This window comes from Boleophthalmus pectinirostris, unplaced genomic scaffold (genome assembly GCF_026225935.1).
Source record: "Boleophthalmus pectinirostris isolate CB_2022bp ecotype Guang Dong unplaced genomic scaffold, ASM2622593v1 HiC_scaffold_23, whole genome shotgun sequence".
Classification (NCBI taxonomy): domain Eukaryota; kingdom Metazoa; phylum Chordata; class Actinopteri; order Gobiiformes; family Gobiidae; genus Boleophthalmus; species Boleophthalmus pectinirostris.
The window spans coordinates 8,965,706-8,992,677 of record NW_026571207.1 but is presented as its reverse complement, the minus strand read 5'-3'; the positions used below and the strand labels follow the sequence as shown (position 1 = coordinate 8,992,677).

The following is a 26,972-nucleotide window of genomic DNA, read 5'->3' as shown; positions in this document are numbered from 1 at the left end:
ATCTGTTTAGGTTAGTGACAGTGTAAATAAGTTGTACGGTTTTGGACCACTGAAATGTAAGCCTCAAGACTTTTGGACTGAAACACAAAGGAAGTGGTGTCAGGTGAAAATGAAACAGAAAGTAAAACAGAGTTGACGCGAGTCACTTCGGAGTTGTTCTTCTTTTGGTCTTATTATTCAGGTAGGTGGATTACAACTTCATTAACTGCACTTCTGTAGAAAAGACAGTTTAATTTATGGTTTGGGTTGTAAAAATACGAAAAGCGATGGACCAACAGCTTCGATCAGCTCAAAGTGCAGCCAAGAAAAAAAGAAAGGGGCCATTTTTTTTTTTTTGTAACACTCATATTAAAACTATATATTAATATTTAAAATTTTCATTGTAAATCTCACTTATATACAGATCATGTATCAATAAAAATGTGCTTGTATAAAACTTGTCTCTGTGGTTTACACTTTAGGCTGTGGGATGTGGGGAAATGGCTGAGAAAAGTCATCGGATAGAAGAATGTTCCGGGGACCACCAGGGGGCAGCACTGAGTGAGTACAGTCATTTCGGTCATGTGCAGTGTTGTTCATAAATAATTGGGCAGTCCATCCTCAATAATCATTTGAAATATACATCATCGGGATGGAATTTATTTAAAATGTATTATTACCATTTAAAGTTTTTCTTTTTGTATATTATTGTGATGTGTGAGCTATAGAGATGCGCGGATTGCGGTTGCAACCGCGGTATCCGCGGTTAATCCGCGCTGACGAAAAATTATATTTTAATTAAATTCGGGCGGGTGGCGGTTTAACTACTAAAAAAAAAAAAAAAAAAGTTCTTGTTAGTATTGTTACCTACATCTGAAAAGACGAGTCTCATTGTCTATGCTTGTAGTATGAAGTGTACGTCATATCTTTAATTAGCCCATTTGACCTCGTTTTTATGTTCTGAAGGTTCAGGTTGTGTCGGGTTATTGATGCCTAAGGTTTACGAGGCACATATTATATGCAGTTTATTTTATTATTTCTAATTTATTTCAGCTGTTTGCTAACACGTAAATGGCTATAGGGCCATATTTATTTAGTTATGCTTTTTTTTTTGTTTTTTTGTTTCGATATCAGATATATTTTAAAACACGCAGACATTATAGCGTAGACTGCCACTCGGGGTATTTAAAACTTAAAGAAAGACCGATGGAGTGAGGCTATGACTTTGAAATAACATCGGGCAATGGCAGAATGTTCAGAATGTAACAACATCCAACACGAAGGCAAGAAGGTTCAAAAATAGCCTAGTCGGAAAACATTGTCAGTTAATTAGCTGCGCAAGAAAACCAGGTAAGTTTGGGGTTGTTACGGACAATTAAGAATGTGAACATACACGCTGAGCGAATTTTGGAATGAATGAGCTATAGAGTTTGCATTTTTATCGAGGCTCCTTAGTTTGTTTGCTGTATGATTGTTCTAAAATCTAAAATCAATGGCGGGTGGCGGGCGGGTGCGGTTTTGAAAACCTTCCGTGCAAAATGGACAGCGGGCGGATGATGAGTTTTGTGTCGGTTGCGGATGAAAAAATAGCCCATCCGCGCATCTCTAGTGAGCTACTGTGTCCAAATCATTTCTCTTATGGATCAATAAAGTTTGTCTAAGTCGAAGTCTAACAAGTTCTCTGTTTTGTTACTTGATAAAGTTCTTTGTCAAAGCCTGATCTTGTAAGCTCCATAGAAGTATAATAAGAAGTTGTTATTATGGATCCATGCTCAGCTCTCAGACGCTGAGCAGGGCCTGGTCAGTACTTAAATGGGAGACTCATTCTGTCCTTAGGCAAGACACTTCACCTACATTGTCTTGTTTGAATGTGATCTGTGCATGAGTGTTGCTGGTTGCAGGGGCTGATGGTGCAGATTGACAGCCTCACATCCATCAGTCTGTCCCCAGGGCAGTTGTGGCTACATTAATAGCTTACCACCTCTGAGTATGGAGAGAATGAATAATGCATGAAATTGTAAAGCGACTCTGAGCGTCTGGAAAAGCGGTATATAAGATTAATGCATTATTATTCTAGTACAGGAGTGATAAAAGTATCATATGCAAACAAATTTACTTCATTACTGAAGTACCTATAGTTAAAATGCACATTTAGAGTTAAAAAAAAAAAGTATTTCACACAGATCTGAGATCTATAAAAGTGTTAAATTTATTTTGATTAGAAAATTTATACTGAAATATGTTCTACAGAAACAGTATTTATTTTTTGTTTGTTTGTTTATATATTTTTAAACTATGAATGTATTGAAAATGCACTCCTCAGCCAGCAGGTCTCAAACTATAACAACTATAAATACTATAAATACAACTATAAATACTCATTTTCAATCCAATCCAGTAAAAAAAATACTGTACTTGAACTTTTGTACTTTGTTACCTTCCATCACTGGATGTAATAGAGAATTATGAACCCCTGAGATCAGTCAGCACATGCTACAGTAGGCAGATATCATATTTTACCCTCACGCACGTGTGTTTTCTCTCTTTTCCACCCGGCACCTGTCTCCTCTGTGCTTCCCTCTGCTCTGTGCTCTCTGCTCTTCATCCTAAACCAGCTTAATGTTTTTTTGATTTGTTTGTTTGTTTGTTTTATCAGACACAAATCAACCTGTGGACATATCCACAAAGAGTGACCGGTCTAAAGGCGGCGTTCCAAACTTCAGAGATGGGCCTTCTCCTTCAGATTCATCGTAAGAAAAGACAAAGCTCTTGTAACAAAAGTAATGCTAAGATCAAATGTAGCGTCATGAAAAGTGACACTATTGTTTTGTGACAATTTCCACAAGACTTAACTCAGCACAAGATTAGGTCCACGAGACAAGATGAAATTTGACGTAATCTATAATAAATAAACAGTGTGATTCAGGTCACAAGTTTGGCATCACAGTTTTTGACTTTATCTTTTTATACATTTTTGCCATTTTTTGTTGGAACTACAGCTTCTAAATGTAACACATGGAGATAACTTTTCCTGTTTTCACAATTTTGTGGCAATTCTAGCTCACAAGGACCTCTTGTTCCTGTGGATTTGAGGGCAGTTGTTCAGCAAACTAAATATTTGTATTATCTACAGTAATACAAATATATAAACTTAAAATATATAACTGAACCTTAAGGGACATTACTTTAACACAGTAGCTCAGAAAACTGCCCAGATAAATGACTCAATAATTACTTGATAATAGATATTAAAATAAAACATGAATCATGAATGGTTGAGAGAGATAATTTTTTCATATTAATATTCATATAATTGATATAGTTAAGTTGTTTTATATGACTCATTATATAATCATTTACTTTGGGGTCAGAGTTATTTACTCTTTGACATAAGGTGACATAAGGTTATCTATTACATAAAGATGAGTTGTTGATTGGAAACACATACATATATGATAATTAGATTTTTATTCTATGCATTAATCTTTGTTATACTTTGTGTATAATGAGTTCATATAAGTAAAAACAGATCACTGTGTCAGACACAGGTCTACATCCACAGTGTCCAGTGCTCTGTCCATGAAGAGTGACCGTTCTAAAGGTGGAGTTCCAAACTTCAGTCCTGAACCTGCTCCTTCCCACTCACGGTAACTACTAACACACTACACTTATATCTACTTATTTTAGCCAATATTTACAACAAAAAGTATATAGTTACTAATTAAAACATATTCATTTCATCCACAGAAAAAAGTCATTACGAGGCTCTGGGCCCGAAAGTCAGGACAAAGACATGACAAATAAAAATCAGGTCTACAGGACTAGACGAGGTTAGTCTGCAGACGATTTTTTTTGACTACAGCACCAATTGACTGACCACTAGTCCAACTCCAACAATATCCTATTCAGATATTTCAGTAGATTCATGGTTAGTTTTTGATTACAGGTAAAACAGATGTTTCTCTCACAGCAGGTGAAGAGCTCCAGAAAGTTCTGCAGGACCATAAGCTGAGCCTGAGCCGCAGATGTGGGAGTGTGACAGAGGGAACTGAAGGAGCAGGAAGTAAAACTCCTCTGAACAGGATCTATACTGAGCTGTACATCGTAGAGGGTCTCAGTGAAGAGGTCACAGTCCAGCATGAGGAGAGGTGTCTGGAGAAACTCTCCAAGAAGACTGTCCAGGAAACCTCCATCAGGTGTCACGACATCTTTAAAGCACTGTCCACAGAGGAGCAGCAGGGGGCGTCACAGCAGGAGGAGCAGAGGTCCATCAGAGCCGTGCTGACCTGCGGCGTGGCTGGAGTGGGGAAGACTTTCTCAGTCCTGAAGTTCTCTCTGGACTGGGCCCAGGGCTTAGAGAACCAGGAGCTGGACCTGGTGCTGCTGCTGTCCTTCAGAGAGCTGAACCTGGTCAGAGGGGGGAGCTACAGTCTGATGGAGCTGATACAAGTATTCCATCCAGCGCTGGCAAAACAGGTAACTGCACATGTACTCTTACTTCAGTCTCAGGTTCAGTTTTAATGACAGCACTGCAATAATTGGTCAGTAGAGCTCCAGCACCGAATGTGACTACAGTGGTCCCTCGTTTATCGCGGCGGTTACGTTCTAAAAATAGCCCGCAATAGGCGAAATCCACGAAGTAGTCAGCTTTATGAAATGAACCTAAGATTAATTTATTCCATAACTGAGCCCTACAGCGCAGAGTCCTGTAAGGGTCCGCTTTTGGAGACCTGTTCCCGCCCGCACCTGCCCGCGCCCGTGCTGTACAGCACCGCACCCGCACGTTAACCTGTGATTATATCAAAGTTAAACCCGCACCCACCTGGACACGTTAACATTCCAGCTGTTATTGGCGCATGTCCAGAAGCCCAACTTTTTGTGCGATGGTTAGCATCTTCCTCTACGTTTTGTCGACATTGTGGGTTTTGTCGGGGAGAAAACTTGCAACCATGCAGCACTTCAGAATCAGACTGTGAGCGATCAAACATGTAAATCTGGCAAACTGATCACATTCTGTACTGTACAGGAGACACGGCATGGAGGAGATTAATTGACAATGGTCTGCTGTCCCTTAGCCAATCATGCACTGTAAAAAAAAAAAAAAAAAAAAAAAAAACATGCAAAATTGCACTAAAAAAAATTTGCGAAACAGCGAGGCCACGAAAGGGGAACCGCATTATAGTGAGGGACAACTGTAATCCTAAAATTAGTGGCAATGAATCAGATCAGATTAAACACTGACAGTTACCTGGCACAGGTGTTATTTTGTACATAGTCTTTCACCGCTTGAGATGTTTGTGAAAAATAGACTTTTATATCGATAATATTGACTTTTATAATATTTCTAAGTAGTCAGCTTTGCAAACAAAATGCATTTTGATTGTTTCTCTTCAAACTACTCATTAAAAGACAAGTTAATTGGCATTACACTACCGTACGTACAAGTTTTGAATCGTTTTGAGCTTCCTCAAAAAACAACAACAACAACAACAACAAAAAAAATCAAAACAAAACACATCAACACAAAAATACATTCATAGCTTAATTGGTGCAAGGCTTGATTAGCTGCTAGCCCATTTAGCTACAGAAATTGACTTCTATAATCAATCAAGAGCTTTGTAAATCTGGTTAAAAAAAAAACAAAAAAAAACTCAGGGTTTCTTCTACCCTTAATAATGTGCACATTTGGATGTGCAATTTTAATCCACAATCTCTGAAACTCAGATAATGTTTGTTCATTACAGCCAACAAGGTTAGTTTCTATAATGGGAATTGCTCCCCACTTCACTTACCAGTGTGGTGGTAGTGTGTATGGTGGTCTATGCCAGGATTTTGTGACTATGTCTGCCAGAGCACAATATACAACATTTAAAGCTTTAAGACTTTCCTTGATATTGCATTTAATACACTTCTGTGTATAATAAATCAGTGTAGGTTCATCTTCATGATAATAACAGAAATTTCACATGTTGTAAGACTAATGTGATTAAAATGATTGAAGTGCTTGTGTGACTAAACCTGATATTAAAATGTATCCTCCTCAGACGCTCACAGCACACACTCTGTCCTTCTCTAAACTCCTGTTCATCTTCGACGGCCTCGACGAGAGCAGACTGTGTCTGAACTTTGACTCTGAGGTCATCTCTGAGGTCACACAGAGGTCAGAGGTCAGCGTGCTCTTAGTGAACCTCATCAAAGGCACTTTACTTCCTACTGCCCTTATATGGATCACCTGCAGACCAGCAGCAGCCAATCAGATCCCAGGATATTATGTGCACAGGATGACAGAGGTCAGGGGCTTCATCACTGACCATCAGAAGGAGCAGTACTTCAGGAAGAGGTTCACAGATGAAGAGCAGTGTAAGACAGTCCTGTCCCACATCAGAACCTCCCGCAGCCTCCACAACATGTGCCAGATCCCAGTCTTCTGCTGGATCACAGCCACAGTCCTGGACCACATGTTGAAAACCAATCAGAGAGGAGCGCTGCCCCAGACACTCAGCGACATGTACGCCCACTTCCTGTTGGTGCAGACAAGGAGGAAGAGGAAGTACCAACCCAGATCTCACACCAGACCAGAGGACAAACAACCAAGATCTGAGCCTGGTCCACAGAGGAAGAGAATGAAACTTATGCCATCAGCACAGACAGAGTTGCAGCAGGAGCAGAGGCCAGAGACAAAACTGGTGCTGACAAAGACAGAAGCAAACATCCTCCTGAAGCTGGGCAAACTGGCCTTTGAACATCTGCACAAAAGAAACATCATGTTCTACAAGGAAGACCTGGAGGAGGTGGGTCTGGACCTGACCGAGGCCTCAGTCTACTCAGGACTCTGCACAGAGATCTTCAAACGAGAGAGTGTCCTCTTCAACAAATCAGTCTACTGCTTCATCCACCTGAGTGTCCAGGAGTTTATGGCAGCAGTTTACCTGCTCCACTGCTTTAGAATTGACACACATGTCATTCAGAGCTTTCTTGGTAAAAAGACAATAAAAAATTTAAGTGCAAGTGAGTTTCTCAAACAATCTCTTAACATATCCCTGAGGAGTTCAAATGGCCATCTGGACCTGTTTGTGCGCTTCCTTCATGGCCTCAGTCTGGAATCCAACCAGAGATTTTTAAAAGGTCTGCTGAGTCCAATAAACCAATCAGAAATTCCCAAAGTCATCCAAACCTTAAAAGGATGAGCTCGACGGAAGTCTCTCCGTGCCAAAGCATCAACATCTTCCACTGTCTGATGGAAATGAAGGACCAGTCATTCCTGCAGCAGATCCAGGACCTCTTGGGGTCTAGAGAAAGATCTCAGAAGCAACTGTCTCAGTTCCAGTGTTCGACTCTTGCCTACATGCTGCAGATGTCAGAGCAGGTCCTGGAGGAACTGGACGCAGAGAAGTACAACACGTCTGATTGGGGTCGACTGAATCTGATCCCAGCGGTGAGGAACTGCAGGAAAGCTCGGTCAGTCCTCATTCACAGACCTGTGTTAGGACTAATCAGACAGATTTGAACTAAAGATCTGCTTACAGGTTTGTTAAGTGTGTACTCTCAGAGAGTCACTGGGAGGTGATTTCCTCAGCACTGAAGATGAGCCCCTCACATCTGAGAGAGCTGTATCTGAATACTAATAATCTGACTGACTCCTGTGTTTCTCTGCTGTGTGCCGGACTGCAGAGTTCTCACTGTAAACTCTCCTCTCTCAGGTCAGTCTCCTCTATTTCAGCAGAAAGCACACAAGTATGTACAATCTGGGTCCAGGTTAAGGACAGACTCAAGAAATTTGAATTATATTAGCTACTATTACATTGGACCAGTGCTTCTCAAACTTTTTATGAGGATATAAAATAAATCCATGCCTCCTGACAGTCTCAAAAGATAGTAAAGTACCAAGGGCATAATACACAAAAGTATTTTGTGTATTATGGCCTACATAAAAGTATTTTATCTGTAGGTCTACGTGTTATTTAGCTGTTCATCTGTAACCTTGCAGTAACAAACATCTCAGTTGCACTAGTCCATCATGGCCACCTCAAAAGCACCAACAAAGCATCATTATAGGCCACCTGCAGTCTCTGCTGACTGGTCTTTTTGTAATTAATCCAGAGGTGGGCAGTGCACAAGGACATACAATATGATTTAAACAATAACAACTTTACATCATCCATACAAGAGCTGCTTACGCTTAAGAGTATTTGCCTGTCCACAGCGATGTGCCCAAGACATAGAATTTTTGTTGTAACAGTCAACCCAATATTCAACAAGAAAAAATCATATATATCTTATATACTTGTCGTCTTTGGTCTACAGATCCTGACCATACTCTTGGCTGCATTATACTTTATATCATGCTCCACACTGCTGTATAAACTGAACAGGTGTTGACCAGACTGAAAATGACCAAATCGTCTGCATACATTAAATGATTCAGGACAAGATTGCCAGCCACACAACATGGTTGGAAATACATGTTCTGAGCTTTGTTGACAGTTCATCTTAATACAAATTAGATAAATACTGCTGAATCATCATCTTGCCTACTGGCCTTATTATTAGACAGTTTGGTGATAGCTTTAAGGCCTTTCATGTGACAGAATTATATCTGCATGGGTAACATCATTCATAATACAAGGCTCATTCTGAACACAGTTAAATAAGATGTGATGTTGTAGTGCTGATGCCAAAGCTCCAAAATGATCTCCGCACCAGAGCTGCCATCTAGTGCACATGGTAACAATGTTTTACTGTCTGGCAGTCGTGCTTTTTGCTTCTTTCCAAAAGTCAAATGTGTTGTTACAAGAGATTACATGTTTTCTGGCTAACAAGTCTGCTTAATCATTTTTGGCTATAAAACACACCACATACTTGTATTGAGCATTTTTTTTAGATTTTTTTTGTGTGAAGAAATACACTTAAACAACACTTTGACAATATCCTCATACATAGCAGCTGCTCTGTGTTCAGTGTTTTTGCATCTTTGCACATGACTGCACATTCCTTGGGCAGGTAGATATTTCTTATCAGATTATCAGAGAATCCACCGTTTATTTGCATCCCAAATGGAATGTCATCAGATGTTGAGAGCTCATAAAATATTTTCACATCTGTCAATGATGCATGTGCATCTACTATAACTATACAGAGGTGCCTCACTTATTTTTGTAAAACTATTTGCAGGCAAGAGATCCTTTGTTCGCAATATTAGGCTGGTGTCCTCACAAAAGTTTCAGGTGACTGGCAAACATTGATTTATCATCCATAATTAAAATCTCCAATTTCAAGCCCTCTTATTATTCCATCACCATTATCAATACAGGACTCCCCAGCTCAGTTAAAATGATGGTTTAATGAAATTAATCCTTCCAGATCCTGCTTAGTTAGAGAATGTTTCTTGTAAACATAGACTGTATATATGAAAGGACATGCGCTATCCACCGCGTTCCAAATAGGAAGTTCGCATGTGAGCGTTTCAGCTCCTTCTGACCCTGACTCCCATTGACTTAGATTGGAATATTGTCGCCCCTCTCTGTAACTACTGCAGTGACCCCTGTCATTTTGGGCTTAACATGTTCATGTTCTCTCCTCCGGGAGATCTTCTCCCAGATCCTGGGGGAGGTTGGGGACAGGGAGTCCGAATGGGCTCTGTCCTCCACCTCTATTGTCGATGCGGCCGCTCAGAGCTGTGGTCGCAAGGTCTCTGGTGCCTGTCATGGTGGCAATCCCCAAACCTAGTGGAGGACGCCAGAAGTAAGGGATGTGCTCAGGTGGAAGAAGGAGTCCTATCGGGCCTTGTCGGCTCGTGGGACTCCTGAGGCAACTGATGGATACCAGTGGGCCAAGCATGCTGCAACTCGTGCGGTCGCAGAGGCAAAAACTCGGAGCTGGGAGGAGTTCGGGAGGCCATGGAGGAGGACTATCAGACGGCCTGAAAGAGATTCTGGCAAACTGTCTGGTGCCTCAGGGGGGGAAGCAGTTCTTCACCAACATTGTTTACAGTGCTGGGGAAGAGCTGTTGACCTCGACTGGGGATGTTGTCGGAAGCAGAGACTGGGGACCCGGAGGCGAAATCCTCCATCACCCTTGCTGAAGTCACTGAGGTAGTTTCCAAGCTCTTCGGTGTCAAGGCTCCAGAGCAAGGCTCTGGGGGTGGATGAGATCCGTCCTGAGTATCTTAAGTCTCTGGATGTTGTGGGGCTGTCTTGGCTGACACGCCTCTTCAACATCGCGTGGCGGTCGGGGACAGTACCTCTGAACTGGCAGACAGGGGTGGTGGTCCCTCTGTATAAGAAGGGGGACCGGAGGGTGTGTTCCAACTACAAGGGAATCACACTCCTCATCCTCCCAGTTAAGGTCTATACCAGGGTACTGGAGAGGAGAATCCGGCCGATAATCAAACCTCGGATCCAGGAGGAGCAGTGTGGTCCTGGCTGTGGAACACTGGACCAGCTCTACACTCTCCATAGGGAGGGTTCATGGGAGTTTGCCCAACCAGTCCACATGTGCTTTGTGGATCTGGAGAAGGCATTCGACCCTGTCCCTCGTGGTGTCCTGTGGGGGGTGCTCTGAGAGTATGGGGTTCGGGGCCCTTTGCTAAGGACCGTCCGGTCCCTGTATGACCGGAGCAGGAGCTGTGTTCACATTGCCGGCAGTAAGTCAGACCTGTTTCCGGTGCATGTTGGACTCCGCCAGGGCTGCCCTTTGTCACCGGTTCTGTTCATTGTATTTATGGACAGAATTTCTAGGCGCAGTTAGGGGCCGGAGGGGGTCCGGTTTGGGGACCACAGGATCTCATCTCTGCTGTTTGCAGATGTCCGGTTTGGCTTCATTGAACCAGGGCCTACAACATGCACTGGGGCGGTTTGCAGCCGAGTGTGAAGTGGCTGGGATGAAGAGCAGCTCCTCCAAGTCCGAGGCCATGGTTCTTGACCAGAAAAAGGAAGCTTGCCCTCTCCAACTGGGTGGAGAGTCCCTGCCTCAAGTGCAGGAGTTCAAGTATCTCGGGGTCTTGTTCACGAGTGAAGGGAGGATGGAGCGTGAGATTGACAGGCAGATCAGTGCAGCGTGAGCGCGAGTGATGCGGTCGCTGTATTGGACCATTGTGGTGAAGAGATTTACCGGTCAATCTACATTCCTACTATCACCTAAGGTCATGAGCTCTGGGTAATGGCCAAAAGGACAAAATCGCGGATACAAGTGGTCACCTCTGCAGGGTGGCTGGGTGCTCCCTTAGAGATAGGGTGAGGAGCTCAGTCACATGGGAGGAGCTCGGAGTAGAGCCGCTGCTCCTCCACGTTGAGAGGAGCCAGCTGAGGTGGCTCGGGCATCTGTTCCGGATGCCTCCTGGGTGCCTTCCTTGGGAGGTGTTCTGGGCATGTCCCAATGGAAGGAGGCCCCGGGAAAGACCCAGGACACTCTGGAGGGACTATGTCTCTCGGCTTAACTGGAAACGCCTTGGGGGTCCCCCTGGAAGAGCTGGAAGAACTGTGCATGGAAAGGGAACTCTGGGAGTCCCTGCTTAGACTACTGCCTCCACGACCCGGCCCCAGATAAACCGGAAGAAAATGGATGGATGTTCATATTAACTTGTTCTACATAATCCTTGTTTTGTTTTTTTTCCTGTTATTTTGTCAGTTAAAAAATCTTATTCCTAATATAGAGCCTGGTTCCAAATTCTCCCCTGTAACCGTTAGCATCTCAAACTTTATTTGAGCGGAGCCGAATGCAATGACTGACGTCACACTCACTTAGTCCTTTTCTTTATACAGTCTATGCCTGTAAACAGAGTAGAGTGGCATTTTGATTGTTTTATGTATGTTTGAGTATTGTCCTGCATTTGCGACTTGAATGCTCTGAAAATTAAAATTTCACCTCCCCCCTATGTCTTTCTGTGGATGACCTGCTGTCATATGTTTACTTCTGATACAATTTAAATATTATTTTATTATTATAATGTCTCACTGCATGCCCACGTGTTTTGGATTGACTTACATAATTAGATGAATCATAACTTCTCTTAATCTCTATTCAGATTGAGGGACTGTGGTTTGTCAGAGATGAGCTGTTTCTCTCTGGCCTCAGCTCTGAAGTCCAACCCCTCACACCTCACAGAACTGGACCTCAGTTATAACAGCCTGTATGATTCAGGAGTGTCTCATCTGTGTGGTTTTCTACAGAGTCCAGAGTGTCGACTGGAGACTCTCGGGTCAGTTCACCTTCTCTCTTCTCTTTGTCAAGAGTGTCTCATCATGGCCCTTAAAGATATATTATTCAAAATCAGCACTCCTTTAACACTGTTTTCATGTTGTTCCTCATCATTAGAGTGGTATTTGGATTGTGTTACATACGTTTGAGTGTTGTCTTGCAATTAAGGCGAGAAAATTTCTGTATCACCTTCCCCCTACATCCAAGTAGTCTTGATTCACTAGCAAGGACCACGCCACAACAAGTGGAGTTAATATGATTGTCAACCACACCTTCATTTACCCAGAAGCCCGATTTATATAGGCCTAGCCCAACAACACCATCTGCCTCACCATCTGCCTCTCGCTCTCTCCTCTCGTCCTGACCACATCGTCTCTCTTGATCCTTCAGCCTGAAGACTGATCGTCTACGATGAGGCAGGAGAATGGACTGGAGTCTCACCACCTGACATGACCACCCATCCATCATCCTATCAATTATACATCGTATTCATCATTGTTGTATATCGTATTATATGTTGTTTTGATTGAGGCTCCTGTAATTGTTGTATTGAGGCGTGGTTCTGCTCCTGAATCTCAGTCAATCATATTAAATCCACTTATTTGAAAAATGAAGACTTTGTACATTTCTATTAGAATTTAATGTATAAATTGATTTACATAATAATATTGACCATGACGTATAATCCCTATTCAGATTGAAGGGCTGTGGTTTGTCAGAGATGAGCTGTTCCTCTCTAGCCTCAGCTCTGGAGTCCAACCCCTCACACCTCACAGAACTGGACCTGGGTCGTAACGCACTGTCTGATTCAGGAGTGTCTCATCTATGGAGTTTTCTGCGGCGTCCAGACTGTCGACTGGAGTCTCTCAGGTCAGTTCACTGTCTCTTACTTGTGTCATGTTTCAAATTTTTCAGAAAAGACTGCATTTTGTCTGTAAGCCTACATGTTATTTAGCTGTTCATCTAACTTCCTCTAGCTCAACCAGGGCAAAACCAAGGTTTTAATTATTGGTCCTGAAGCTCAGAGAAAGAGGCTCAATGCTAAGCTTCAAACCTACTCATTGAACCCGTGTGAGAGGGTAAAATGTTTAGGAGTTGTTCTTGATAGTGAGGGTAGCTTTGAGCCACACATCAGGTCCATCACTAAATCTGGATTTTATCATCTAAAAAATATTGCCAGAGTCAGACCATTTCTCTGTCAAGCCAGTGCAGAGACTTTAATACATGCATTTATTACGAACCATGTTGATTACTGTAATGCTCTCCTTTCTGGTCTTCCAAAGAAAACTAGAGCTCCATTGCATCTCCTCCAAAACTCTGCAGCACGACTGCTGACGAGGACCAGGAAGAGAGAGCACATCACCCCAGTACTGAAGTCTCTGCACTGTCTCTAAGCTTCAGGATAGATTTTAAAGTGCTTTTATTGTTTTATAAAGCTCTTAATGGTCGAGATCTGAGGTGTGCTGTGAGTATTCATATTTTAAAAAATAAACTCAAAACGCATCTTTTCAATTTAGCTTTTAATTGAAACTTTTACTTGTTTTAAATTAAATTATCATTATTATTTTACTTAGTCTCCATCTGATTTTAGCGCTCCATTTTTATTTTTACTACAACCTTTAGGCGCTTTGTAGCCAAAGTGCTATACAAATAAAGTTTGATGGATTGATCTATAGCAAATAATAGAAATAGGAGATGACATTAACTTCTGTCTTTGTCAGAAGTCTCTCACTCCTCTTTTTATATATATAAAAAAGATGGGCTACATTATGCAAAAGCAGCACTCATGCACCTTTAACACTGTTCTCATGTATAAACTCACATGTGTTTTGGATTGATTTACATAATTAGATTAATCATGACTTCTTTTCATTTGTATTCAGATTGGAGCTCTGTAACTTGTCAAAAATGAGCTGTTTCTATCTGGCCCTTGCTCTGAAATCCAACCTCACAGAACTGGATCTGAGTCTTAACCCACGCCTGTCTGATTCAGGAGTGTCTCATCTGTGTGGTTTTCTGCAGAGTCCAATCTGTCGACTGGAGTCTCTCAGGTCAGTTCACTTTCTCTTATTTGAGTCATGTTTAAAATTTTTCAGAAAAGACCAAAGGTATTTTGTCTGTAGGCCTATGTGTTTTTTAGCTGTTCATCTATATCAAATAATACTACAGCTACTACATCTGCTGCTGTGGTGCAGGTGCTTCAGTGGAGCACTACATCACCACTGCAACAATTTGTATCCAGTGACTGTCCAGTGATTAACTGCAACTACTGCTCTCTAGTTTCTTTGGTGTGGTATTTTACTGTGCATATCAAACCATGCCACCAAAAAAGAGTACAGTGACTGCTGATGATTTTGAAGAGATAAAAAAATCACTGGACATGCTGACTGAAAAGGTTTCTGATGTCATTCGACAACAAAAAGAAATAATGAGAATAGCAGATGATGTGAAAGCTTTGCAGCTCTTAAACATAGAGAAGGATAAAAAGATTAAGATGCTAGAAGACAGAGTAGATGAATTAGAACAATATAGTAAAATAAATGATGTCATAATCACAGGACTCAAAACCAAAACCATGGTCTTATGCAAGGGCAGTTAGTGCATCAAATGGAGATGTGAGCAGTTGAGTGAACAGGATGAAGAATCAGTAGAGCAACAGGACTTTCTTGCACTCCAAAGGGATCACATTAGACAAAGACAACATTGAAACTTGTCACCCTCTCCCACAAAGAAACAAGCAAGCCAAGCCTGCTACAATAATATGATTTGCAAATAGAAAGCACAAAATAGGGCTGCTCAAACAAGGCAAAATGCTGAGAGGAACAGATGTGTTCTTAAATGAACATGTGACAAAAAGAATGCTGCCCTAGAGAGGTCCATCTCCTGAGAAGACAAAAGAAAATACCACTACTTGGACAACCAACTGCAAAATCTTTGTTAAGACAAATGGAACCCCTGAAGAGACTAAAGTGGTGATACTCAAAAGCATGGAGGATCTGGAAAAATACAGCTAATTGAAAATCTACCTAAAATATAGTATCAACATGATAATCCTATTATGACAAATATTAATAATTCATCATTATCTGAACATTACATTCCTATTTGTCCTGAGCTGAATCATAGCACGTTAGAAGAGCCCGATCCTGATGCAAATGACTGTAGAGTGTAAATACCGTACTATCAAGACTGTCAAGCAGTTTATACAACAAACCAGACAGACACTGTGTCAGTAATTCACTTCAACAATCGTAGTATATATGTGTGAATTTTGACAGTATCAAAGAATATCTTAATCAATCTTGTATGCCTTTTGATAGTTTTAATTTCAGAAACGTGGATTAATAATGACAAGCCTGATAACTTTACCCTAAACTTTAGATGACCATATCAAAGCTTGTACTAACTTGGTGCACTTCAAAAAACAATATAAAAATCTAATCTTACAGAAATACTTAGAAGACTAGATACATTGTCCAAACCACAACTATCCACTAAACACATGCTTTTCTTTAATATTACCTTTTATTTTGATACAATCATAAACAATACATTTTGTGCCCTCTTATCATCATTAATATTAAATTCTACAACCAGGAAGGAAAACAAAAAAATACCTTAATTTTTTTTGTCTCATTGTGGTTTATTTTGCCCGACCATAAATGATAAACTTTTGTACTGTTGTTATCATTATCAGTTTATACGGCCATAAATGAAAAATAATATTTTTTCCTTGTCTTGTCATGATTGACTTCTGTGTCAAATTTCATGACTGTACGGGCAAATTTTTTTTTGTGTCATTTGTATTCCCTAATGTATTTTTGAGTCGTTTGGGGGCGCTGACAAACCATTTTATTTATTTTTGAAAAATGGAAATAGCCAAAAGTTAGAGAAGCGCGAGTTTTACCAGATGGCAAAATTTTCAGGACTTTTCGTCATTGTTTAGTGGGTGAAAAATGGGTGAGTTGGTTAGGGAAAAAAAATAAATAAATAATAAGAAAGAAGAAAGAATAATATTCTGATAAGAGAACAATGTTCTGCTTTTTTTTGGCCGACAAACTATACATTTTCGGAAACCTCAGGCGCATTGCTACGTCATGGCGAGGGTCCCTGGTCACTACGGGCGAGTCACGTCGCGCCATTCCATTTTTCAGGCCACTTGGAGCATCGCTTTGCGATACTAATAGGCCCTTTGCCAGCCTCTGGTGCTCGGGCCTAACCAGAATCCTTACTTTTTCATTCTTATTACTGTTTACTTTGTATGTTCATAAACAATCAACTTTAGTTCTTTACTTCTTCATCACTATTATTAGTTTGTACGACAATAAATGATAAACTTTGTGCCTTCTTTGTTATTATTGTTAGTTTGTACAACCATAAACAAAAATATATTTCTGCATTTATGTATATATGTGTTATACATATATACATATATATATATATATATATATATATATATATATATATATATATATATATATATATATATATATATATATATATATATATATATATATAGATATAGATAGATACATATGTATTGAATATATGTACTGGATATCTTAAAATGTATATGTGTTATACATACATATATATATATATATATATATATATATATATATATATATATATATATATACATATATATATAAGTGTCAACCATTTGGTTATGTAAAACAATTGGGTTAGGAAGTTTTTTTAAACTTCATTGTAATTCTTTTGAGCACCAGGTCCCAAATACGTTTATCCACACATATCCTTGTTCTGTTTTTGTGTTACTGTTGTTGATTTTGTTTTACCTTGCTCAAACAAATAAAATGAATGAATGAATGAAATAATAATAATATATTTTTTCTTTTTTTTTTAAGATACATTATGCAAAATCAGCACTCATGCACCTTTAACACTGCTCGCATGTAGAAACTCACGTGTGTTTTGGATTGATTTACATAATCAGATTAATCATGACTTCTTTTCATTTGTATTCAGATTGAGGAACTGTGCTTTGACAGACAAGAGCTGTTCCTCTCTGGCCTCAGCTCTGAAGTCCAACCCCTCACACCTGACAGAACTGGATTTGAGAGAAGAACCTAAGCCTGTCTGATTCAGGAGTGTCTCATCTGTGTGATTTTCTACAGAGTCCAGACTGTCAGCTTCAGACTATCAGGTCAGTTCACTGTCTCTTACTTGTGTCTGTTTCAGTTTTTCAGAAAATATCTAGGGCATGATACACTACAAAAGTATTTTGTCTGTAAGTCCATGTGTAATTTAGCAGTTCATCTACTGCAAATAATAGAAATAGAAGTCAGAAATGTCTCACGCCCTTATTTCAACTTAACTGCAGTTTGAAATTCAAGTAGAACTGACTAATTTCTGGTATCCACAGGTGGAGGAATATTTGCCTGACAATGGATTAGGATGGCATTGTTACATTTCATGGCGATATTTCCTGTATATGAATGTACAAGGAACTGGAGGGGTGGCACTGTCAGGCAAGAGGCCTGTGAGTCCACAGCTCGTGTGCAGAATCTTTGGATGGAGCCTGGAGCAGTAATATGATTTATTTTGATCTTGATTTTGAATGCTTGTTCCAATTTTCCTTCTGCTCATGACCTTTTTGTTGCAACACTGTAAATTGTGGGTCAAATTAAGGTTTATCTTATCAAAAAACATGGATTTGTATTTATTAATACTTAATTACAGTATTACAAATCTCTTTCCTTTAAAATAATACTCAGAGCGCAGTCTCACGTTGCATTTAAATGTATTGTGTTGTACCTGATTCAGTTTTGCATTGCATTTTAAAAAAAATCTAGCTCCACTGTTACGGCCACAGGCTTTCAGCTCCTCCTGCAGCCGTATCTGTTTAAGGCTGAATTCCATTACACCCCTTGGCCGTACCACTTTCTCCCACCCACTTCGTTTTGTGCGTTCACGTGTATGGGTGGGGTGTCCCAGTTACTGTTATGGCAGAGGGGAGGGGAAACTGGTGGGACTATATACCCTTCCAAATGAAGATTTTTCAGTCGCACACTCCAATTTCCCAAAATGCCTTGTGAATCACAGGCAAGATGGCAAAAGCTTGTTGCGTCTGCTTGCGTAAAAACGGGCAAAGACTCCTGATGATGTATGTGACTGTTGAAGGGGTGTAACAATTCGTTGGGGTTTGAAAATTGTTCACAAAATTTACCCTACTAATTTACTCATAGCCAAATTCAAGGAAATCAAAACATATTGCACCTTTTGCCGTAGCGAAGAAGAAACCCTCCCCATCTCTTTTATTACTGTAAATACTCAAAGGAACTGTGGTCAGATTTAGAGACACTTATCCTGCAAAAAAACATCCATTAGAATTCATGTGGACTGCTCAAGAATAATAACCCATTTCCATCCTAAACAATATAAATTTGAATATTTAGTAAACTTAGTCATTCTATTTTGAAATTTCATATCCATAAATCCAAATTCTCTAATCTCTAATTCCAGAGCCCTTTTCAAAATCATTATCCTACACATCAAGGATTATCTTCAAACTCTAAACAATATTTGTAACATTAAATCCATCAAAACACTAAATATTTCAAAGGAATTGGGATTTTATTTTTAAGCACTTTCTCAGTTTTTTTTATTCATTTTTTTGTACGCATTACTGCCTCAATTTAAGTTTACATGTTTGTCAAACTTTTTTTGCTCTGTTTTGGCTTTAATGTATGTATGTATGTATGTATGTATGTATGTATGTATGTATGTATGTATGTATGTATGTATGTGCATACATATATTTCTCTCTCCACTCTCCTTTTTCCACATTACCTTTTAAGTAAATTATAACTTTAGTTTTACCATTTTACACCTTGGTTCTTGTGTTACTTCCCTTGTTATCAGAGCTGAGTCACAACATTGAACTTAAAGAGATGTTTTTGGAATTCATTTTTCTCACACTAGTTCATAAAAAAAATCTCTTAGAGTTTCTACATTCGCCAATTTGTTCACTCTTTTCTGTCTTTTTAAAAAAAACATTTAAATAGATTTTTGTCTTCACACTACACATGAGTAATTTAGTACTTTACTTTCATCCTGTCTTTGTTTGAAATGTCTGACCTGGAAAAACCTGGCACTTGACAGTCGCAGGTTAAGACCATTTTGTATGTGGAGCGCCATCAAAGCAAAATCCCGATCCCTCACTCAACCTCGGTTACGAATTTAAAAGTCAACGCCAAAGCGAAAGGCACCAGCTGTTCACCAAGAAACACCTTCCACTGCAAAGAGACCAAGACGTGATGTTGCTGTAAAACCACAAGAACAAGAAAGTGCGAGCTCAGCCTGTTTGTTTTCTGTACCTCTCGCTTAACGGGATCCCACTTTGATGGCGCTCCATTTACAAAATGTTCACTGCAAACTTGGGATGATTTAGGCAGTCAGAGATTTCCTTTTTCGTGTATCAATACTGTCCATCGCCTTCGCCTTTCACTATTTTTCAATTCCGTTGGGAAGGGAAACAGTTTGAACAGAGGTTTGCAGTCACACACGTCTGATTCCCTTTTGCATTTATGGAGTTTGCAAACAAAACTAAAATATGACAATATCAGAACCAGAAATAAAAGCGATATGGTTCAAAAGACTAGAAAAGACTGGCTTTGTCAATAGACACACCCCACTGGGAAATCAAACATGGCGGGTTGATGCTTACTTTTTCAGAGAATCTTCCAAATATGCACTGTGCAATGACCGGAAGTCCGAAATTCTTGATGTGTCTATAGACCTCCATTGAGTTGCTCCGATTCACCGCACTCAAATTCCAAACACATGACTTAAATAAAGTGATATGAGCACATTTAACGTGATAAAAATATGTCTATGCAGATACAGGTTCAAGTTTAAACAAATATTAAACATATAGCCCAATACAAAATGACTTTATAATTTTTTTTTATTTTTTTAATCTATGTCAAGTTAGGGAGTGCGGCACACTGGCGCCCTCTATTGACCAGCTGTCACTGGTACAAATAGAAGTCTCACATTTTTCTCTTGTTTATCCAGGATACAACCAACTCAACAACGGTCAGGGTTAAATCTTTTATTAACATGTGTCAATGATTTTTTTTTTCTCATCCTTTGTTAAACTGAAAAAAGCATTCACAAAATCAAATCACTTATATTAGATACACATATGAACACAGTCAGAACATGTCGATGCCGAGTGACCAGGAGAAAAGTCTGTGGTTTAAAGAGGTCAGATTATAATTTTACAGATTATAGAGTAGTTGACACAGCACAGTGTTTGAGATAGAAATAATTGATACATTCCAAATTATGAAAATATTGTAGATGATTAAACAAATACTGGTTTGAGTAAAAGTTGGGAGACATCTTTGCTAAGGACTACTTTGGATGATTAATGCACGATACGTTGAGTTTGCCCGTGTGACACAAGCATAACGGCAATGTGGTGACAAAAGAACGAACGACCACTCCCACTGAATAATTATAATGACTGGAATGTTTGCAATACGACACTGTCCACTTGTCCTAATCGCTTTAAAGCCGCAATGTGTAACTTTTCTGCTTCATGGAGATGTCGGAACGTGAAATAAACATGACATTAAACATTTCTTTCTCGCATTCATCCAATTCCAGGTGTATTTGTTGTGGAAAGTTTCGAAATTCAGATACTAATCGAAACTAAAACTAGTATCGAAACTATTCACACATTCACACTACAGAAGTAAGCATTTTTGTGTATATTTAGAATAATCTTGAGCCGTATCAGAACAAGTATAAGAGCTCGTAGAGCGTGGAAACAATTTGGACGACTGGGGGATTACACAGATGTAAGAACATATGGGAATAAACAAGAAAGTACCATTTAATGTTCAAAATCACATTCTGTTGAGTGTTATTAATTATCATGTAGGAACGTAATGTGAACTGAGTATCAAGTTTATTCCTTAGTATTAAAATAAATCAAGTTTCAAGCTTTTATTGTTCATTAAAAACAAACAAAGCATTCTGGACTGGTCAGAAATTACAAATGAAATTCGAAAAATAGAAAACAACAAAACAAAACATTTGGATTTAATTTAAAAACGGACCTCTTTGATAAACTCAATGCGACTCATACGCTGGACATAATGTGCCGTAACGTTATTTAAATTGAAATGTAATCTGTAATCAGGATGCTGTTTGTCTAATTTGTTCCCTCGCTATATCGTGTGTTAAATCCTTTTTTTTCTCTTTTCAGAAATGCTATAAAAAACAAAACAAACGAAAAAAAAAACCCACTAGAACATAGGGGTGTGCAAAAATATGAAAAATATCGGTTTATCGTATTGTTTAATGTGATGATACAGTATCGATATCGTGGGCTGCTGTATCGATATATCACCAAGAGTATTTTTTGGTATATTTTACTAAATTATTTTGTTACAGCGCTGCAGTTTTGTTGCTTGTTTAGAGGAAGGAAACTCTCTGATGCGACACATTTGACATTTTCACTGTTTTGATGATTAAAATGTTTGTGTTTCATATTAACTTTGCTCAAGAAGTGGTTTAACAAAGACTTTTAGTATCACAGCCATGATTTAGCTTTTATTTTTTACTGAGCTGTATCGAATCGATTTGAAATATATCGTCTCGAATCGAAAGCTCACTGTATCGAGATATGTATCGTATCGTAGGCTTCTTAATGATACCCAGCCCTACTAGAATAATCAGAAAGAAAAACAAAACAAAGCATTCTGACTGTGAGTGGGCTCGCCTCTCCACAGAAATAACCTACAACTTATTCTGAACGCATTACCTGGCTATACAGATACTTATAGGAGATAGACGGGTTTAATTAGCCAGGCCGGCGCCACCTAGTGCCTCCGCTCAATTTCTCAATTTCATTTCTCTCCAGCAACTAGGTCAGGAATCAAAACACACTAGACATTTCGCAAAAATCCCAGAAGTACAAGTTCGGGCACCAGCCAATCAGCGAAGAGTCGTATATTCTGTGTTGTAACGATTCCCGAAATCGAGGATTTAAAGCCGAAACAAAGAGAATGTTTACTGAATTTTATCAAGGGGAAATACGTTATTGCTCTTCTTCCTACGGGATTTGGGAAAAGCTTAAAGGTTGTATGGAGGATTTTTTTTGTTTGTTTCAAATTGTGATTGAAAGTTTAAAATACCATTACAGAGACGCAGCAGTCTTGTAATTATGAGGACTAAAAAAAAAAAGAATGAAAATCTATCAACTGTGGACGTAGTGAGGCCAGATAAACATCAGCCAATAGAAAACAAGGCTCCCTCTTTATCTATTGGCTGTTAGACTACAAATGTAGGGAGTTTGATTGACGACCTAAGTAACTCGTCGGCGCGCGGGGATTACGTGGTTTACGCAGCGGTTTTTAGAGGCTTTTTTAAACTGTCGCTTTCTCGCAGTTCGCACGAAGTTTGTCGCGGCGGTGGACGAGAATCCACGACCGGTTCGCCGCAAAACAAAGTCCATTTGTGAGGTCACCGAAAGAAGAATTCCTTCCAGCGATGGCGCGACCGAAGCAGACGAAGGGTCTAAAAACTGATGCGTCGGTCGCTAAAATATTTTTAGACAGGTCACTTCGGCAGTAATTCTGAACATGCACTGGATGTAAACAAGCGTGATTTCTAGAGTAAAGTCTGTCGCTGTATTTCACTTCCCTTAAAAAATCCTCTATACAACCTTTAATATACCAGTTTACATTACATTACATACGTCACTACCAAATAGCAGCGACTGGTTAAATAAAAACAGCACCCGCCTACAGTCGAGCGAACGAACTCTAATGCTGCAAGGACAGACGGTTTCTACGAAGTGAAACCGGCTGATGAATCAGGCTAGGGTTTAATGCCATACTGAGAAACACTCCACTCACTCTCCATGGAACCCTCCGTCAGAAAAGTTACACAGTGCGCTTTTAATGATGTATTAATAAAATTCTACTCCCCAGCAGCGCCACACGATGCATTATGCTTGTTAACAGTGGTCAAACACAACACAGTGAATTATACACACACGGTTTATCAAGGTCCAACTCAATACATGCTAAAATGTCGTTATTGCTGCTTTTCATGGCACAAATGATCGAAACAATACACTGATATTAATATTTCAATGTCGCCATGCAAGCTCACTACAGTACTGCTTCTAGATTAGCTTATTTTATACAAAGCAATCAACGAAATCTGAAAACAAGCGCATGGATTAGCCACAAAGTGCTAAGGCTATCTACACTCAGTGAGTACAAATACAAAAAGATCATTAGCACGCCAACAATGGGATACACAGTAATAGCAGTATTTATAACAGTTAGAATCATAAAAAACACATTGTCGGGTATCACATATGAACCAAAATGGACGATGTTTGAAATAATTTAAACATTTGTGACATTCATTCCTTCGGGTGGATCTATTTACAGTATATATTTTAATAGGAGTAGTGCTTCTTTTTAGGGAATAAACAAAACAAAACAAAACACACACTAGGGCTGCATTCTTCTGTGAACGCTGTGCAAGTCTTTAACTCTACACGGAGTCGTCCAATCACGCGCTTCCGCTCACTCGTGCTGCAGGATATGCATCGGAATCGGAATATTTAAAGTGGGACTGAACACCTCAACACTACAACACAACCCTGGAGGGGATTTTATAACGGGGAAGAGCAGGGGCTCGCTCTGGAGACCCAATCCTCCCGTCTTTGCTGCGCTGGCTTCCTGTTAACTTTAGAATTGATTTCGGGATTTTATTGTTTGGTTTAAAGGTTTGAATGGACTGGCCTCACAATACACCTTGGACCTCATCCGAATTTTTACGGATTTCCAGCTCGTGGTGCCCAAGACGAGACTCGAAACTTAAAACCAGGGCCTTCTCTGTGGCCGGCTCCAAACTCTGGAACGCTCTGTCCCTCCAAAGTCCGAACAGCCCCCAGTGGTGTTTTAAGTCTCGTTTTAAAACCCACTTTTATTCTCTGGCTTTCTGTTGTGGGGTCCTCTGTGTGTTTTATTTATTTTGAATTTATTTACTGCTATTCTGTGGCTTTGCTCTTATTTTATTTTCCAAGTTTTGTTGTCTTAAGACTAGTATGATTAAATCTGAGCGTTCATTTTATATTATTATATTATTATTGTTGTTATTAGTATGTATTTGTGCAGCACTTTGGAAACTGCTTATGAAATGTGCTATATAAATAAAGTGGACTGGATTGGATAGAGGACCAAAAGGGAGTGCGATTGGGGCGCTCCGGAGGACCAAAGCGGGAGAAGCGAGAGGAGGCAGGCCTCTTGAAATGCAGTGACACACTTTGACCAGATTTGGCTTTTTTTTCACTTGATATTTGACCGTTTTAAGTTTTTAAGCTGCGAATGAGCTGACTTAAACTGGACTAAAATGTATGAAATTTGTAGATGAAAATCCTTTTACTCTGTTGCGATGCGTTGGTGTTTAGTCCCACTTAAAACTTTGTATTTCAACCACTTGTCTAATGCAACTCCTACAAATGCCCTGTAAAATAACACAAATAATAACAGCTTTTCCCCACTGCAATGATAGATAAAAAAATTGCTCGTGTGGATAAACAGACACATGTTAGAAGTCATTTCATTTTACCCAGATTTCAAAAACCTTTTCATCGTTGGAAATTGTGTTCGACGCCTTCTCGCTCGTATCCACAAAATGTCTAATTAACCGAAGTTTACCCCGCCAGCAGGACATGACTGAACAACTGCGAAAGGCTGCAGAGCGTAAATGTGTTCTGTCAAAATCTCTATAGAAGTCGTCAGCGCCTCCTAGGGGTGGGCAATATTGACAAAAATAATCTCTTGCTTTTTTGTATTCTTCTGATAGAATAATTAATCGTATTTTTACAATCCATCTGCAGATGTCGCGTGTAAATGTCTGGAAATATATTTAAAAAAAAAGTGAAATGGACTTGAAGGAGGAGTATTTTTTTTTAGTAATTTACACCTCATAGATCACCGTGTTACCCATTATCGTTTTGAAAATGCTATAGCTGCTGAAAACACACTGAGTCTCCCTTTTGTTTGCTCCCCGTGCTAAGTCACTCACTCCCCCTTCAGAGCGCTATCATGGGAGAAAGCTCTAATAAGTCCATTTTGTCGCTTTTTCACAGTTTTATTATTATAGGTGATGCACTCAATTTTAAATTTTTCAAAAAACTATATTAATATTATGTAGAAAATATATTACCCACCACTGGCAGCACCTAAATGAGTAGAATGGCTAATTAGCACAAATTTTAGGAACAAAAAATAAGCTGCGTTCATGGAATCCTCCAAATCTTCAAAGTCCAAATCACCGAAGCCTTAGATCGATAACGGTGTTTTTCTGGTGATTACTTCCAGTGATAAAAAAAAATCTATTCTAAAACCCAGAGGAGCGACAAATGCAGCCATCAGAGAAAAGAAAACGTATGTGATTTTGTGTTGTACACACAAAAAATAGTCCCAGTATCTGAGTTTGAAGAGTTTATGACAAAACAATAACAGTCAATGGGTCACAGTCTTGAAAAGAGCCAGTCTTTGAGCTGTCCGTAAGATTCCTCAGTATGAAGAACGTCAAACAAAAGAGTTTTTCTTCTAATAAAAGTGAATCCACAGTTTTCAGTCGCGATGAGAGTTTTTTGGACAAACGTTGTTGTTGTTGGGTTAACAGGCAAACGTAGGATATGCAGCGGGTTAAAAAATGGGCAGAAATCATCTTTGGAGCTATGTGTTTTGGCAAAAGATTTCAAATAAAACACCACTCGTCAATCGTAATAGAAGTCCGCATTTAGCTTATAATCATCAAGGCTACATGGCAGATTTTGGCATATGTTAGTACTACGAATACTTATACTAGCAAGTCTGTAGGGTTGTATCTCTTACCACGTAGTCTAATTTGCAAGTGCATGTAGGTTTCATATTCGTTTGAACATTAAAAGGTTATGACAAGACACTTTTGCCCTGTCTAAAGTGAGCTCAGTGTTATGTTCGGGAGATGCTGACAGAGAGAGGAGGAAGGGGGACGGGTCAGATGGATTTGGAGGAGTCCTGTTTGCTGATGAGGACTTCCAGCAGGCGGAGTTTGGCCTTGATCCTCTTGTACTCTCTGTACTCCTCCTGCATAGGCAGCCGGTCCTCCTTCTGCACGTTTCTGTAACGACACAAACGTTCATTTAGAGCAGGGTTTCCCAAACTTTTTTTCTGGGGACAAATGTTTTAAAAGTCACAAACCTTTGCAACCCATGTCAATACACATTATTCTTAAATCACAAAATAAAGGTGGATTTGACCATTACTGAACATTAATGAGGATATTTTATTGTTGACTGCGTGATCGTGTCTCTCTGAACAATTAGTATTACTCAGTAATTGAACCAGCAATAAAAGGTATCCATCCATAAGTATCCTGAAGTGCACTGACTTTTGCTGATTTATCACACTTCTTTTTGGACACCCAAGCAAGCATTTCTCAACTTTAATCTTGTTTTCGCCCTGATTAAAATTTTGTCATATGTACAATATTTGGATTTATATTATGTTTATGAGTTTATGTTAAATTAAATATTGTAAATACAGGATATCTCCAGGTTTGACTGGCCCAAATTTAAGACTTTTTAAAGACCTTTTTAAGACCACTTAAATGAAAATTAAGACCAACATCGCACCCATTAAGCAGTTTCAATTCTAATAATGACCAACCAACTACTACGGTATATCTAGAATCTAAGAGCCAGTGAGGATTAAACCTACACTTCCCCATGATCCATCCACGTCTTC

General features: G+C 39.5%; 2 protein-coding genes across 4 annotated transcripts in view; one reads left to right on the top strand and one right to left on the bottom strand.

The window, feature by feature from the left end:
• Positions 1-97: 97 nt before the first annotated feature.
• Positions 98-21,435, top strand: LOC110153679 (NACHT, LRR and PYD domains-containing protein 12-like). Its single transcript, XM_055159208.1, is given in 14 exon segments — positions 98-181; positions 462-540; positions 2,636-2,729; positions 3,522-3,626; positions 3,727-3,809; positions 3,926-4,455; positions 6,024-7,146; positions 7,149-7,437; positions 7,506-7,679; positions 12,002-12,175; positions 12,871-13,044; positions 14,058-14,225; positions 17,164-17,341; positions 17,561-21,435. Coding segments are annotated over 12 exon segments (3,090 nt in total). The 5' UTR covers positions 98-181; positions 462-479; the 3' UTR covers positions 17,279-17,341; positions 17,561-21,435.
• The window catches only part of fam13b (family with sequence similarity 13 member B), an 83,573-nt gene continuing 76,837 nt past the window's right edge, over positions 20,237-26,972 (bottom strand). For all 3 annotated transcript variants that reach the window (XM_055159209.1, XM_055159210.1, XM_055159211.1), the window contains one exon: positions 20,237-26,346. In XM_055159209.1, coding sequence (XP_055015184.1) covers positions 26,223-26,346 — 124 coding nt within the window. In that variant the 3' untranslated portion in view covers positions 20,237-26,222. The remainder of the gene's footprint in view (positions 26,347-26,972) is intronic.